The sequence below is a fragment of the Antechinus flavipes genome, chromosome 3 (genome assembly GCF_016432865.1).
Source record: "Antechinus flavipes isolate AdamAnt ecotype Samford, QLD, Australia chromosome 3, AdamAnt_v2, whole genome shotgun sequence".
Lineage (NCBI taxonomy): Eukaryota > Metazoa > Chordata > Mammalia > Dasyuromorphia > Dasyuridae > Antechinus > Antechinus flavipes.
This window is the reverse complement of record NC_067400.1, coordinates 42,451,933-42,467,970: the sequence shown is the minus strand read 5'-3', so window position 1 is coordinate 42,467,970 and position 16,038 is coordinate 42,451,933. Positions and strand designations below refer to the sequence as shown.

Here is a 16,038-nt window from a genome sequence, read left to right as displayed (position 1 = left end):
CAGGGTAACTGAGGGCAGGAGGAGGAAATGATGATCAAGGAAGTGGGGGGGAGGGGAGAAGAAACAGTGTCAGAGAGATAATAGGGAGCCATGGAAGTAGATTGAGGAGAGGAGTGGCCTTGCAAGATAGAATTTCCTCTGGCTGTTAGCCGAATGGAGGGTCAGCTAGAGCAAGGAGAGAGACTGGAGGTGGGGGAGGCCAGACTGTCAGTAATCCAAGTAAGAGCTGGTGAAAGCCTCACTTAGGATGGTAGAGAAGGGGAGAGGTAGAAATGGAAAGATTTGGCAACTGAAATAGGAATGGAGGGGTGTATGTGAAAAGGTAAAAATAACTTCACAGTTGTAAGCCTGGGGAAGATCAGAAGAAAAGTGGCTATGAAGAGAAAAATGAATCCATTTTGGAAGTGTTTGAAGCTTGCAGTAGGAATTTAGTTTGGATAATTCGTGATTAAGATGCTGAAACCAAGACTAGCTAAATAGATCTCTTGAGTCATCTTCATAGAAAAGAGGGCCTTGATTTTCCCTGTAGCTAAAGGAGGTATGTGTAGGGAGTTGGAGGGAGTCAATTACCTAGAATTTGTTGAACACATTGGATATTCTAGTAAAAGGCAGAAATAAGGGTCTTGATCTCACTGCATTGACATTCTAATGAAGGAACTATGTGCAGAGAACTGTGTGCTCGTGAGATTTAGAGAGATAAGTCTAGGAAATGGAGATTTGCATGTCAAAGGGAAGAAGTAAAGAAGGTGGAAGGGAGAGGAAAGAAGTAATCTTGGTGAGGGTTAGACCTGAATTTTAGGAAAATGCTTTTAAAGCTGAGAGAAAAGTAGATTAGAGAAGAAAGAGACTGGAGCAGTTCAGCCAATTAGAAGCCTCCCTCCCCGACACACACATACCCTCAGATCTCACTGATAGAACTATCTGCACATGCGTATGTACATACGAACAACAAAAGTCAATTTTCATTTTATGTTAACGAAAGGGAAATGAAATCTCTAAATAGAAATACTAACATTTACCTTTGGAAGTTACAAAAAACATTTTTATTGCATATAAATTGTAACTTCTACATTAACTAAGGAGATTAACATAATGTACCATGTGGAAAGAACCAAGGGGTGGGACTCTTATTCTGGCTATATATATATATATATATTCTAGCTAGATGACTTGAACCTAGTCTTTAATCTTTCTTGTTCTCACTTTTCTTATATGTATGCTTTTATAAATCTAGAATTATCCTTAACATTATCCTTAAAACTATCCTTTGTAAAATCAGTTTATTATAAAAGATGAATCCTTATTATTTTTGAATACTGACTTTGTGTTATTATCTTCAGGGAATCAGGGAAAAATTGCAAAGTCTATGCCTTTAGCAAGGATGGAAGTCTGTTTGCTTGGTGTAATGGAGAAAAGTAAGTCATGTTGCAGTTAATATTTCATCTTTCTGTTTGTGGCGAATACAAGGCATAGCTTGTTTGCATACCATGTATTTTTTGGACATTGGTAAACTGTTGTGTTTTTTTAAATAATATTTTATTTTTCAAAATGCATGCAAAGATAGTTTTCAACATTCACCTTTGCAAAACTTTGGGTTCTAAATTTTTTTTCCCTTTTTGCCCCATCCCACCTCTTCTGGACAGCAATCCAATATAGTTTAAACATATGTAGTTCTTCTAAACATATTTCCATATTTGTCATGTTGATCAAAAAAGAATCAGATAAAAAACATAAAAGAAAAAAATTAAAAAAGCAAGCAAACAAACAACAACAAAGGTGAAAATACTGTCCTTCTATCCACATTCAGTTTCCATAGGTCTCTCTGAATGCAGATGGCTCTTTCCATTACAAATCTATTGGAATTTCCTTGAATCACTTCATTGTTGAAAAGAACCAAATCTATCACAGCTGATTATCACATATTGTTCTTGTTATGTGCAGTGTTCTCTTGGTTCTACTCACTTCATTTAGCATCAATTCTTGTAAGTTTCTCTAGGCCTTTTTGAAATCATCCTGCGTATTGTTTCTTTTCTTTTTTTCTTTTTCTTTTTTTTTTGTTAAATAACTTTTTATTTACAAGTTATATGCATGGGTAATTTTACAGCATTGATAATTGCCAAACCTTTTCTTCCAATGTTTCCCCTCCTTCCCCCCACTCCCTCCCCTAGATGGCAGGATGACCAATACATGTTAAACATGTTAAGGTATAAATTAAATACAAAATAAATATACATGTCCAAACCTTTATTTTGTTGTACAAAAAGAATCGGACTCTGAAATATGTACAATTAGCCTGGGAAGGAAATCCAAAATGCAGGCCATATCAGCTCATAAAACTGGTCTATAAATTTTTTTTTCCTACCTTTATGCTTCCTTCTCATTTTGGCTGCATTGGTTTTGTTTATACAAAAAGGAATTGGTAAATTGTAAAGAAGTTAGAACAGTCATGTTGGGAGAGAGAAGCCATCTTTCATAAAGCCTTCCTATCAAGTTTCCAAAGTTATTATAAACACTATATTTGGTTTTGTGCTTTTTGTTTTTTTATTAATAATTCAGATTTTAACACTAAAAATTAATAGTGGAGGGAGGACAGTTAATGTGATCAATTATTTGCTTAAAGAGAAATTGAGAAAAAGTTATTATAAGTTACTGCTTTGCATTTTTTAAAATGTACATACTGGAATTTAAAACATTTCCTTTTTCTTGTTTGTATGCCTCAATTTTATGTCTAATAATTGAAATTAGATTATTTTGAAATGTGTAATCATTGTTGTCAGTTATGTAATTTGTAAAGGTATACTTTCTAAGTTTTTTTTAATGAGTCAGGGGATAGTATTAAACTCTTATTATGTAAAATATATTAGGAAACTGATATGGCATCGAAAATGTTTTTGTTAGAAAAATATTACACCTAAATTCTCTTTAATTATTATCTCTCTAAAAATATCAATTCTCATTTTTCTGAGTTATATTACCATATTGCTTTCCACTTCACAGAACCTAGGAGAGATCCTTATTGTTTTTTTTTAAACTTCGTTTTACTTAACACTTTATTGCTTCTGCAGTCATTACAGTTCTGCCTTTTAATAGACGTGTCCCCATTTCCACTAATTTATGTTGTGTTTCACAGAGACTCAACATCATTCTTTCCATCTCCCAAATTACATGGTCATTTCTGCTTCCCATCCTGTGAGTCTCTGCCTGATTGATTAGTGTAGAAAGTGGCTGTCCTGAAGTTAATGAAAGAATTTGACCCACCATACCTGAAGAGTTGGTATTTATAAAGATTAAGTTAAATGGTATTGTTGTTATAATTAAGATTACTGCAACAACAATAATAGTAATAATAATAGCTAGCATTTATATGGTGTTTTAAGGTTCACAGTACACTTTATCCATGTTAACTGATTTGTTCCTTACAGCCACCCTGTGAGCTAGGTGCTATTATTGCTCCCATTTTTACAGATGAGGACATTCAGACACAAGTAAAGTGATTTGTTCAAGGTCACACAACTAGTATGTGTTTGAGGCAGCTCCCTAATTTCAAGTGCAGAGCTCTCTCCTTTTGTACTGGTCTGTTTCCTGAATGACTGTAGCCTCTTGTATGAAGTATGAAGTTCAAGGAAAAAGATGTGAAGGTAGCGATATTTTCTGTGTATGGAGACGTAAAAGCTCTGGTTAGAAAAATGGAAGTGACGCTACTTTGGCCATATGGAAACAGGAATTTATTTCAGGATATAGTTGCCATCTGTTCTTTCTGGGATACTATTTGTCCTTGGTCTCAGACCATGAGTCTGAACTTCTCGTCAGTGTCTAGTAATTTGGTAATATTCAGCAAGAAAAAAACCAACTCTAAAACCAATTTAATATGTAAAAAAAGTTCTGGCATAAAATTATAATTTGGGTGTGTTTTCTTTCATTTTGCTTAGTGTTTTTTGCTTTGTTCCTCCTAATTTAGTAAGAATTTACTTTGCCTCTTTCAGTCACTTAGGCGCATATCACCCTAGTAGGCAAAGCTCCTGCTCCCACCAGCTGCCTTCTTATGATCTTTGCTGCTTTCTCTCCCTCGTCCAGCTCTCCTCCACACTGATGTCAGGCTGAGGAGGTTCCTCCTGCGCACACAGTTCTGTTCAATTCCCTCTTAATCATTTCCTTCCCCTCATATACTTCATGCTTCAGCCACGATGAACTCTTAGCTCATTCCAGCAGGCAGTTTGTTCCCTGTGTCTTTGTCCTCATCACCTGCCATTTAAAATCCACCTCAGCTGTTTTCACTCTCTGATCTCTTCGGCTATGATCCTTCAGTCTATGCGTAGCCCTTTGTACCTTTCTTGTGCACAGAGTATTATTTTTCATTAGGTTATAAGACTATTCATCTAGAGTTGGAAGATTCGTTTTGTCCAGACAAGCTCACACAAATTTTGAATAGCTGAACCAGGATTCAAACCCAGGAAAAATCGATCTAGCCAGCCATAATGACCTAAGAATTTGAAGATTAATACTTTGGGGGAACCAAAGTAGTTTCACTAGGCAGGGTAGTGCCTGTACTAACTGCAGAATGAATAAGAATTTTAAGTAGCCAATGTTAGGCAGGATTTTGGAGGCAACTTAAAAATCAAGAATTGAGAAATGGGTGGAATGTGGAGTCAGGGAAGACCAGTAACCTCTTCTGGATGGAACATAAGAATAAACAGAAGCAGAATGCAAAAAGACAAAGCCTGTTGGTTAGAGCCAGATGTTGGAGGTCTTTAAATATGAACTAGTCTGGGAAGTTTGTATTTTATCTTGAAGAAACAAGGGTATAGTGGGAGTTCTTGAGCAGACAATGATATGATAAGACTTCTACCCTGGGAAGAAGATTTTTCACATTTGTATGAAGATAAATAGATGAAAGCATAGAGTGATGGTCATTTGAGTGAAGAGAAGAGACAAATAGGAGGGAAATTGTAGTGCCAAAACCAAATCATAGACTATAGGAGCAGTGAAAGAGAAGAAAATGTTCAAGACGGCCACAGTCCTTAACTTGAGAATGTCGCAGAGAATTTTAGTGGTGACCTCAACAGAAATACAGATTCATAGTAGGTACAGATTGTTCCCTGTGTCTTTGTCCTCATCACCTGCCATTTAAAATCCACCTCAGCTGTTTTCACTCTCTGATCTCTTCGGCTATGATCCTTCAGTCTATGCGTAGCCCTTTGTACCTTTCTTGTGCACAGAGTATTATTTTTCATTAGGTTATAAGACTATTCATCTAGAGTTGGAAGATTCGTTTTGTCCAGACAAGCTCACACAAATTTTGAATAGCTGAACCAGGATTCAAACCCAGCTTTGGGTTTGCAGAATTTGAGATGCTGGAGGGCCATCTGGATAGTGCTGTCCAGCAGGCCATAAGGCAGGCCTGCACACCAACATTGAAGAGTCAGAACAAAGCATTTATCACTGGGTCTCTGGGAAGAATTATGAAGAAAGAAAGAGGGCAGAGGATAGACTTGGGGGACAAGAACTTTTAAAGGGGGTGAGCAAGCAGAGAAAGTGAGAAAAGGCGTCCCAAGAGAATGATAGCTTGAAGGAATGGCAGGAAAAGACTTGTTCAGAATGAAGGTAGACCTGAGAATATGCTGTTGATCTGGAAGAGAAGCTAGAATGAGATTCAGAATGAAAGAGAGAGAGCCCTGGGAGCGCTGTCTGGGGAGGGAGAAGGTCATGAGCTTAGAACTGAAAAGGATCTTAGGAGGACTCTAATCCAACCCATTTTAAATATGGGGAAAGGAGGTCTGGAGAGGCGAGAGACTTGGATGGCCTAATCAGAATCAACATCCAGGTCCTTTGGCTTTAGAGGTGACTCTGATCTTTAACTAAGAAGAGGCAGTAGCGTCGAGACTAACAGGTTTGAGTCAGCTTCTGGGGCAGAGCTGCTGCTTTTATCTCCATGGTGTCCTTGCAGCCATCCCTTCCTCAGTATTGCTCCCCCCACTGGCACTACTAATTGATCCAATTAATCTTTACCCATTCTGGTTCATCTTCCACACCAGTGATTTTCCTTAAATACAGACCTGACCGTGCCATTGTTCTGGCTCCCTACTTTTCTGTCATTGTCACTAACGCTAAGCTTTTTGGCTCCTTCCCTAAACCTCTGTGTTCCCTACCCTGAAAAAACCCTCACAGAATCCACCCAACCCTGCTCATTATCCTCCTATTTGTCTTTTGCTCTTCATGGCTAAGTTCCTCCGTAATAGATGCTTCCATCTTTCCCCCTCAGTCTCACTTCATCCTTCCATCGCAGCCAAGTCCAGCAGCTTTTTCCTAGTGTTCACTCTCCTCTACCTTTCTGCAGCCTTTGACACCCTTGGCTATCCTCCCTTCCTTGATAATTCTCCTCTCTTGGCTGTCCCTTCTGACTGTCCTTTCCAAGTTCCGTTTGCTGGCTCCTCTTCTGGTCAAGCCCTCCAGCCTGAGGTATCTCTCAGGGCCCTCCTGGACCCTCATCTCAATGTTGATGGTTCTCATACTTGCCTGATCTGCCCCAGCATCGCTGCTCCCCTTCAGGCTAGCATTTCCACCTGTCTTTCAGACATCTTGAACTGGAGATCTAGGAGACATGTCACAATGAACAGACCCCAAACAAACCTAAGCTCTCCCCCTTCCTACCTTCCCTGCAGCACTATTCTCTGCATCCAGCAGGCTCACAAGCCCGAAGCAGGACTAGATTCTTTCTTCCCTCTTACTCCCATGTCCAGGCTATGTCCAAGACCTGCCGATTTTACTTTTGCAGCATCTCGTGATGGCTCTGACCCTGCTTTACCCCTGTCCCTGGCTATTGAAGCCACCTGCTTTGGGGAGGGAGGGGGCTGCTGCCTCCCATCTCTCCCCACTCCAGTCTATCCTCTCTCTGATCAGCTCCAGAAGTGATTTTCCTATGGGACAGCTCTATCACAGTACCAGGCCTTCTCACTAAACTCCAATGGCTCCCTGTCACCTCCAGGAACTGAGACAAAGTGCTCTGTTTTGGCATTCCAAGCCCTTTCTCACCTTGCGCCCCTCTTCCTCCCCCCAGGCATCTTACACCTGACTCCCAGCATGTACTCTTCAGCCGCATGGTCCCAGCCTCACCAGTAACACGCTCCTCCCTTTGGCTCTGGGCATCTTCTCTGACTGTTCCTTGTGCCTGGGACCCTGTCCCTGCTCTTTCTTCTTGTTCCCAACTAAATCCCACCTTCTACTGGACGCGCCCTAATCCAGTTGCCCTGCCTCGATCATTTCCTATTTATGCTGTATGTAGTTTGTACATTTTTGTTGGCATGTCCTCTACCCCATTCGATGAGGAGGCAACCCTGTCCTTGGCCTCTCGATTCACGGTGCTTGGAACATAGCAGGGACTTCATCCGAGTTGATTGCCTGATAGATGCTATAGATGCTCCTTATGAGCCTGCAACTGAATTTGAGCTCAAGTTTTCACACTCTTGGCCCAGTGCTGTGTGGTGCCCTGGCAGTCTTAAGGACTTTCCTCCCCTGAACCTGAGCTAAAACAGAAAACTTATTCAAAAATAAATGATATGCAAAAGGCTTAAATCAATGCTTAAACAGGAATGCAAATGAGATGTTCTGTGCCTTCCCAATGCAAATTGCCTCTCTGTCATCTTTCCTGCTATGACTCCATGATGGTTTTTTCCCATCTATCCTCCCCTCTGATGTCATTTCTTTTTGTCTTTCATTTATATTTCCACAGCCCACCTCCTTTTTAGGTTAGACCCTTCCTGGTGCAAAAAAGTTATATATGTGCCCTTCTTAACCAGAATTCTGGTTATATGGACATTTTTTGGATTAAAATTTTAAGTACATATTTTTTAGATTATTGTTAGCAAAATTAGGAAAACTAATTTTTGTTTTAATGAACTTTTTGCACTTATCAACTTGTAAAATATATTATGTTTTTAGTAGAGTTGACTGTTAAAGTAGTTTATTGACTCTTAAAATGATTACTTTGAATTCCAGAGTAAATCTTGTGAATGTTGCTGACAATGGGTTGCTGCATTCCTTCAATCTTCCAAAAGCAGTTTGCCTTGAATTTTCACCAAAAAATAGTGTCCTAGCAATATGGCAGCCTTACACAAGTGAGTATTTGACTATTTGTTAAAAAAAAAAAAAAATAAGATCAGTTAAATTGTGTTTTTAAAAACATGAAGCTTGTATGCATCAAGTTATCTAAAACCTTAGAATAATGAAGATTTTTTTAATATTATACTGTAATACATAATACCTTAGAGGAAATGCTGTAGATATAAAACCTGAGGACTCACCCCTGGTAGAAATGAGTCCTAGAGAGACTGGGGAAGGTTTTCAGTCAATGTTCAATGATTCTAATGCACATTGTGAACGTGTAGTGGTTTTGTTTTAGCTAAATAAGAAAGTATTAGGGACCAAGAATAGAAATCTATTGGAAAATTCCACTTCACTTCAGCATAATGTGATGTTGGCCAATTTTTATGGTATAGTCTGTTAGTAGAATAAAAATATCCTGAAACAAGTACATGCAGGAAATCAAATATGTGGGGAAGCAGTTGAAAGGAAATTTCTGAGGATGGCAGACCTGCTCCCTGACCTCACAACCCATCTCTTGAAATTCTGTGGCTTTCAACCATATAGTTGTCTGGTGTTTGATGACCTGGGTTATTTTCTATGATTCTCACTACCATCCTGATTAGGAGATGTTGTTATTACTTCTACTTTACAACTGAGAAATTTTAGATTGAAGAGATTGTGACTTCCATGGCCAGAAAGCTTGGAAGTGCATTCCTTCCTAGGAAAGGAAACTTAACTACAGACAGAACTAGAAGGTATTGGAAAATTGTGTTTGTTAGTAAAGTAGATATCTTGCATAGTTGGGGGTCATGAGACAGAATTTGAATTCAAGGTTTCTTGACTTCCAAGTCTACTCCTATATCCATTGCATACCACAGTTTTCAAAGAATCAAAATTGTCCAAAGCTAGTGGAGATACTTGTGCTGAATGTAGCAGTAAGCTGTTGCATGTGATCAGTAAGAGATCATCAGAGACATGAGCAACAGGAATTTGTATGCAGCACAAATGGATGAACCTAGATTTAAAAATTGTATAGGATGAAAAGATGCGGAGGCGTTGCAATCTGCACCAGTTGGAATAGTAGCCACACTACTGTGGTCACTGATCCATCAAAGTTTTGAAGAAGATGAAAGGAAAATTTTACATCGACTACGATTAAGAGAAGGCATTTTTCTATACTTTTCTATAGTTTTTCTATACAGTTTTCTATATATATTCTATATACCTACATATACATATATACATACATACATACATAAAATTTCTAGTTATAAAATCAGTCTTTCACAATAAAGAGATGAGTTAAACTTATTATATCAGAAATTTTTCTGATCTAGCAAATTATGAAAACTTCAAGTACTGGGTCAGAAATATTTCTGCCCAAAGGGGAGTATCTAATAATAACTTTAGTAGTAGACAATTAAATCCAGGGTTAAATAAGAGCTATGAGGTTAGAGGAAAAATTTAATTGCTCTAAATCACTGTTTTGAATTTATCTGAGCAATATTTATCAAAATATTTATAAGTTCACTTTTAGACTGAGGTAATGAGTTGAGAGAGGCTTATAATTCTTGTAACTTGATACCATTGTTTTGAAAATGTGTTTTTATTCCAGCTTCTAAAGATGGCACATCAGGAGTACCTAATCTACAACTTTATGATGTAAAAACTGGAAAATGTTTAAAGTCTTTTATCCAGAAGAAGATGCAGAACTGGTAAAAAAAAAAAAATCTTAATTATTTACAAGGGAATATATAAATGTTATACATGTCAAAATTATGCTATCTTATGGCATTGACTCGTGTATTGCAAAAAAGTAAATCTTGGGGAATTTGGGTTATCAGAATAATCATTTAATTTATTCAGTAGTATATTTCCTGTTACAGGTATTGAATTGATTAATTACATAATGTCTGTCAAATAGTCACCATTAATAAATGACTTTTGTAATTATTTCTGCATTTTTTCATTTGATGAATATTTTAAAAATGTTATTTGAATATTGCACTTTTTCAGTCTTAATTAGTTTTGACTTTTATTATTTCTTTTAAATTTAGGTGTCCATCTTGGGCAGATGATGAAAGCATTTGTGCTAGAAACGTTAATAATGAAGTTCACTTCTTTGAAAACAACAACTTCAGTATGAAAAGATTAAATATTTAGTAATGCATAACCCACTAAAATTGTTTTCTGTTACCATATTACTCAAGTTCTCCTTAACATAAATTTCACTGTTAATTCTCTTTCTGTAAATTATTTTATTAATTAGAATTTAAATTTCAGCAGTTGAAAGACATTTTGAGAACTGCTAATGAAATGTAACCACAGACTCTGAGGCCTACTGAAATAGAATAGAAATTAGCAAATTGGGAAAGACATGGCAAAAATGGCTGGTAGATGTGATCTTGTGCGTGCTTTCTGACTACTTTTAGCTATCTCTGTCCCTGCTTCTCTTTCCTTCTGAATTATTTTGACATTTCAGATATACAAATAAGACTCTTAAATTAATGGCATAGCAGTCTAATTCCTTGATCATCTTAATATAGATACTCAGGGCATTCTCTAGCCTTCACTTTCTGCCTAGAAAATGGTAAAATGTCTATTTTACATTTCAATTAAATTAGTGGACATTGAGCAATTTATTTCTGTTCCTTTGCAAACAAAATGTTTGACTTTATATGATAGTGGGCAGGTTATTGTGCCAGTTTGGAATTATGAAGCAAAAAGCATTTTTTGAAATTAAAGTCTGGAAAGGTCGGAAACTGTTAGTACTTATGACATGTTCAGTTCTTATTAAAGAATTGGTTTTAGAGTGTGAATTAGATTTTATTTGATTTGAGCAGCATTAGCAATTGTGAAGCAGTATTATTTTATTAAAAGCTGAGAATTTGAAGAATTTATTTTGTCTTTTGTCATTAACCTGATTCCAATTGTGATTTTTCAGGTACAATTGCAAACAAACTTCATTTACAAAAAATTAGTGATTTTGTATTATCACCAGGACCCCAGCCATGCAAGGTATAATAACATATATAATATTATATTATATAGTATATAATAATAATAAAAGTTCTTTATTAACAAACACAATTTTCCAATACCTTCTGATCTGTTTGTAGTAAGTTTTAGAATCTGAAAAGTAACAACCTGGTCCTTTGTTAATGCAGGTGGCTGTCTATGTTCCTGGCAGCAAGGGAGCTCCATCATTTGTAAGGCTGTACCAGTACCCCAGTTTTAGTGGCCCTCATGCTGCACTGGCTAACAAAAGCTTCTTTAAGGCTGATAAGGTGACAATGCTGTGGAATAAAAAAGGTATGTTAACATGTTCTGTGTCTTTTTATTTATCAAGCAGTTTATTATTGATTTATCAAATTTGTCAATTTCCTTTCATTAATAACCTATGCTTTCCTAATACAAAATTAGATATGCTCTCTATTAACCCTGGTTAAAATTTTGCTAATTGCTCTAGTTTGGTTTGCCTTTTTAAAAGTAATTCAAACTTCTTAATTTTATAGCCACTGCTGTGTTAGTAATTGCTAGTACAGATGTTGACAAGACTGGAGCTTCTTATTATGGAGAACAAACCCTACACTACATTGCAACCAATGGAGAAAGTGCTGTGGTGCAATTACGTAAGTATTTCACCCATGGCTCTTTGGTAGAATACCATCTATCGGATATGAGTGGAAACTCTTAACTTAGTAATGGGAAATTATATATTTTCAATATTTCAAGATGGACTCCAGAGATCTGCAACTGTGTATATTCATGTTGCTAAAGTAAAACTTCTGTTTAATGAAGTCAGCCTAGCTAAGCTTGGAGTTGTTTCCATAGGGTGGCTGCAGAGTGACTTACAGCCTCAGAGGCAGCTGACCAAGTTGTTTGCAGATGGTTGCTCATTGTTTCAGTGAGGGAGTACCCACACTAATGAAATCATGTATTCTTAAAGTATTGAAGAAATAAACAAAACTCTTAAAATTCTTTTTATCTAAACAATATAAAATAGTCCCCAAGCATTGTTTATGTTGGCATTATAAATTTAGAGCCAAGTTATTCCCAACTCTTTGCTAGAGGATCTGAAATTTGTAAGTGGTCATTATTTTACTGCTAAATAAAAGAATTATTTCAAAAACTAGTAAATAGTAGTTTGTTACAAAGGCACATTAAATAGTGAGATTAGAATAAAATTGAAAAGTTATCTTTTAAACATTTGCAGTATGTCAAGCATTGTGCCAAGTTCTAGGAATACAAATAGAAAACAAACACTCTGCTTTTAAAGTGCTCACATTCTAATTGGAAGAGAGAATATATAAGAAAGTACAGCAGTAGTGCAAGTTGGGAGGGCCAAGGGTCCTTAGTGGGCATCAATGGGAAGGGCAGATCCAAGTAAGATTTGGGTGGGGGCCATTGGGGTTCCCTTGTCTTCCAGTGGATTGTACCCTTCAGAGCCTGGTGTCAGTTTCTGTATGGGTGGGGGTCTGAATGAGCAAAGGACTAAATTGACAACTGGCCTTGGGAATGTACTGCCATTGTTCATTAATAATAAGAATAGTAGTTGTGATAGGGATATAAGGTTTATAAAGCACTTTTCCTATATTTTCTAGATTTAGCCAAAAATCATAATCATTCTGTCACCTATTTCAAATTTTTCATATATATAGTAAGTCAACTCAGTATACCAATGGCTGTGGACCATCTTAATAGAGCTTGGAGCACATTAAGATCACATAGCCCCTATTAGAAGAATTGGTGATGGTGTGTGTGTATGTGTGTGTGTGTGTGTGTGTGTGTGTGTGTGTGTGTGTGTGTGTGTGAGAATTTCATTGGTGCAGGAAACTCCTGGTACAGATATATCCATGTACAGTGGTGTGCCCAGATATGAGCCCTCCTCCCCCCCCCCCCCCAATATGTGTGAGGAAGGAACAGGAGACTCATTCACTAACTACTGACCTGCACTGCCTCTCATTGCTAACAGTAATCCACCAGCACTTAGAAACTTGAACCCTGAAACTTTTTTCTCTCAAAAATATTCTGTTGGCATATTCATTCAAGTAGTTTTACTAGCAGACATGTTCTTGGATTTGCTCTTTGGGGTTTTTAAATAAATGTGTTTTTTTATTAATAACATAGATTTTATATTTTTCTTCTAGCAAAAAATGGTCCCATATATGATGTAGTATGGAATACCAGTTCCACCGAGTTTTGTGCCGTTTATGGTTTTATGCCAGCCAAAGCTACAATTTTTAATTTGAAATGTGATCCTGTGTTTGATTTTGGAACTGGTCCTCGGAATGCAGCCTACTACAGCCCTCATGGAAATATATTAGTACTTGCTGGGTTTGGAAATCTCCGGGGACAGATGGAAGTGTGGGATGTTAAAAACTACAAACTTATTTCCAAACCAGTGGCTTCAGATTCGACGTACTTTGCCTGGTGCCCAGATGGAGAGCATATTGTAACTGCTACATGTGCTCCAAGGTTACGCGTTAGTAATGGATACAAGATTTGGCATTATACTGGCTCAATTCTACACAAATATGATGTCCCATCCAATGCAGAAATATGGCAAGTATCCTGGCAGCCATTTTTGGATGGAGTATTTCCAGCAAAAGCAGTAACTTATCAAGCAGTACCAAGTGAAGTGCCAGAGGTGGAGTCTAAGGTTGCAACAGCTTACAGACCTCCAGCCTTAAGAAACAAACCCATAACTAGCTCCAAGCTGGTAAGTTGAGAGATGTGTGTACTTGATAAATGCTTCTTGAATTGACTTGACTCGATTTCAAAAGGTGGAACTGGAAACAATGTGGGAAAATTGCAAAGAACGACTTTAGGCTTAGTGATGATTGGGATGAGTTCTCTTGGCAGCAGTGCTTAGGAAACCACTTGTCAGCTGTGTCCAAATGGTGATGCCTTTTATGTATGTTTTGGACTAGGGTCCTTCCAGTTTTAAATTTTGTGATTTTTTTTTTTCTGAGCCTTTAGCTGTTTAGTTTGAAAATGTTTTTATTTTTGCAAAAACCCAGCCTCAATAACAGTGGGTAACTATTTAGGGAAACTTGTCCACCACAGGAATAAATGGTGACAGTACTTATATGTGAGAGCCCCAGATACCTCAACATGCCAAAAAGTAGCTCTTTAAAAAGCATCCTTGTCCCTATTATCAAATAACTTGTCTTTTACGACTGATTTAATTGGCCTTGTGAACTCCCTGGGAATGGTTTGCCTTATGTGGCTTCTTGTAAACAGCAGTTAAGATTGAAAATGCATTGTTATTTCTGGGGTTTCTGTTGAGCCAGATGATTTCATAGTAGTTGCTGTGTGATGGCCCCATCTTTGTTGTTGTGTCTGGGGAAAGCACAAGTGTCACACGGCCCTGCCTTCTGAATCTTGGAGAGTCATGGGAGGTCGTAAGAGATGGGAAGTCTTCAAGGTGCCTGCATCCTTGTCATCTTGTACGTGGGAGTCAGCTTGAAGCTTCCGGTGATGACCTTTCAGAACAAAGCTCACAGAGCTCTTCCCACTCAGTTTTTCCTGCTTCTCCCATTCTAAAGTATGCTCCATTTTTTGGTGAACATTTCTTGTTTCTCTTACTAATTTTCTGGAAAAGAGAGACTTTCCTTTTATGTCTTTTCATCTCTAGCATCTGGTATCAACACCTTGTCTGAAAAAGATGCTTAATGAATGGTGATTACATAATTAATTTTTTCCCCTGGGTCATATTTTGTTAACCTGTAAAAGTACTTAAAGAGGCTGAAAATTCAAGCCTCCTCCTTTTTAATGAGCTTTACATTTTTTGGGTCTCTTGGTGAAAGGTGAGAGTAGACCTTGCTTAATGTACAGAGGCTGAGTCAGATCTTCCCCAATTCAGAGGTACACAATGATTCCAAGTTAGACCACCTTGCAGGAACGGTATCAGGCCACCAGGCCATATTTCAGAACTTCACATAATGGATGCATTCCTAAGAATAATCAACGAAGTCAGTTTTTTTCCCCCAAGTTGAATAATTTTAGCTAATTCAGCTTGCTGTCATTTTGTAATGCAGAAAATTCTCCATCAGTGCCCAATGTCCTTGTTATGTGATATACAAAAAAAGTACAAATAGTCTGTTCCTGCTTTATATTTATGTAGATCTAAGCTATAATTTAACTTAAACATCAAGTAAATCTTTTTTCACCTGCTTAAAGAGAGAAATATTCTCAATTTAATACCAGATAACATTCTAGTGGCTGAAAGAGTTAATTAAATCTTCCCAAGTTTTACCTTCTATAAATAGCTTTTTATTGGCTCCTGCTGCTTTGACCTCATTCTCAGATTTTTCAGCATTCAGCATTTTCTTTATAAGTTTTATTTAGACTAGAACTGAATTTGCAGAAACAGCAGAATAGAGTGGATGAGAGGACTTAGAACCAGGAGTTCTGAATTCCGCTTCTCCCTTGACAAGTCCCTAGCAATGGTCACAAGCAGAGTCACACAGTTGCTTCATCTGTGAAGGATAGAGTGAATGCAGCTGTTCAGCTCTGTTAAGAAGGAAGCTTCTAACTTTACTCATTCTGTAATAATAACAATCACTCTTCACATTTATAGGGTGCTTTATGGATTTTCAAAAAACATTCTTCATAATAATTTTGTGAGGTAGATAATGTAAGCATTTCTATCCTGATTTCACAGAGTACATGTATAAGAGACAGAGAGGCTTCTCTGTGGTGGAAAATCCGGGCAAATAGGCCATTTTACTGCAGTCCCCTGTGACCTAAAGTGCTTATCGCTTTAAAGAATTCACAAGATTGTTCCTTGACCAGAATGTAGATGTTGGTGTCGAAATGTGGCCTGTTTGTTTGGTAGGAGGAGTGGTCACTTATCCTCATTTTGTACTGTTCTGGTTCAGTCTTTCTTACTCTTGTCCACTCTCCATGACTCTGGGGTTTTGGCAAAGATTCTGGAGTGTTTGCCATTTCCTT

The 16,038-nt window shown here is 37.5% G+C and overlaps 1 protein-coding gene across 4 annotated transcripts in view; it reads left to right on the top strand.

Moving 5' to 3' along the window:
* The window catches only part of EIF2A (eukaryotic translation initiation factor 2A), a 91,287-nt gene that overhangs the window by 9,593 nt on the left and 65,656 nt on the right, over positions 1-16,038 (top strand). For all 4 annotated transcript variants that reach the window (XR_007951626.1, XR_007951624.1, XR_007951625.1 and 1 more), the window contains exons 3-10: positions 1,341-1,415; positions 7,993-8,111; positions 9,695-9,794; positions 10,137-10,219; positions 11,024-11,097; positions 11,247-11,391; positions 11,595-11,711; positions 13,230-13,801. Coding sequence is in view for 1 of the 4 variants with exons in the window: in XM_051983267.1 (XP_051839227.1) it covers positions 1,341-1,415; positions 7,993-8,111; positions 9,695-9,794; positions 10,137-10,219; positions 11,024-11,097; positions 11,247-11,391; positions 11,595-11,711; positions 13,230-13,801 (1,285 nt within the window). In the remaining 3 variants the exon portion in view is untranslated. The remainder of the gene's footprint in view (positions 1-1,340; positions 1,416-7,992; positions 8,112-9,694; positions 9,795-10,136; positions 10,220-11,023; positions 11,098-11,246; positions 11,392-11,594; positions 11,712-13,229; positions 13,802-16,038) is intronic.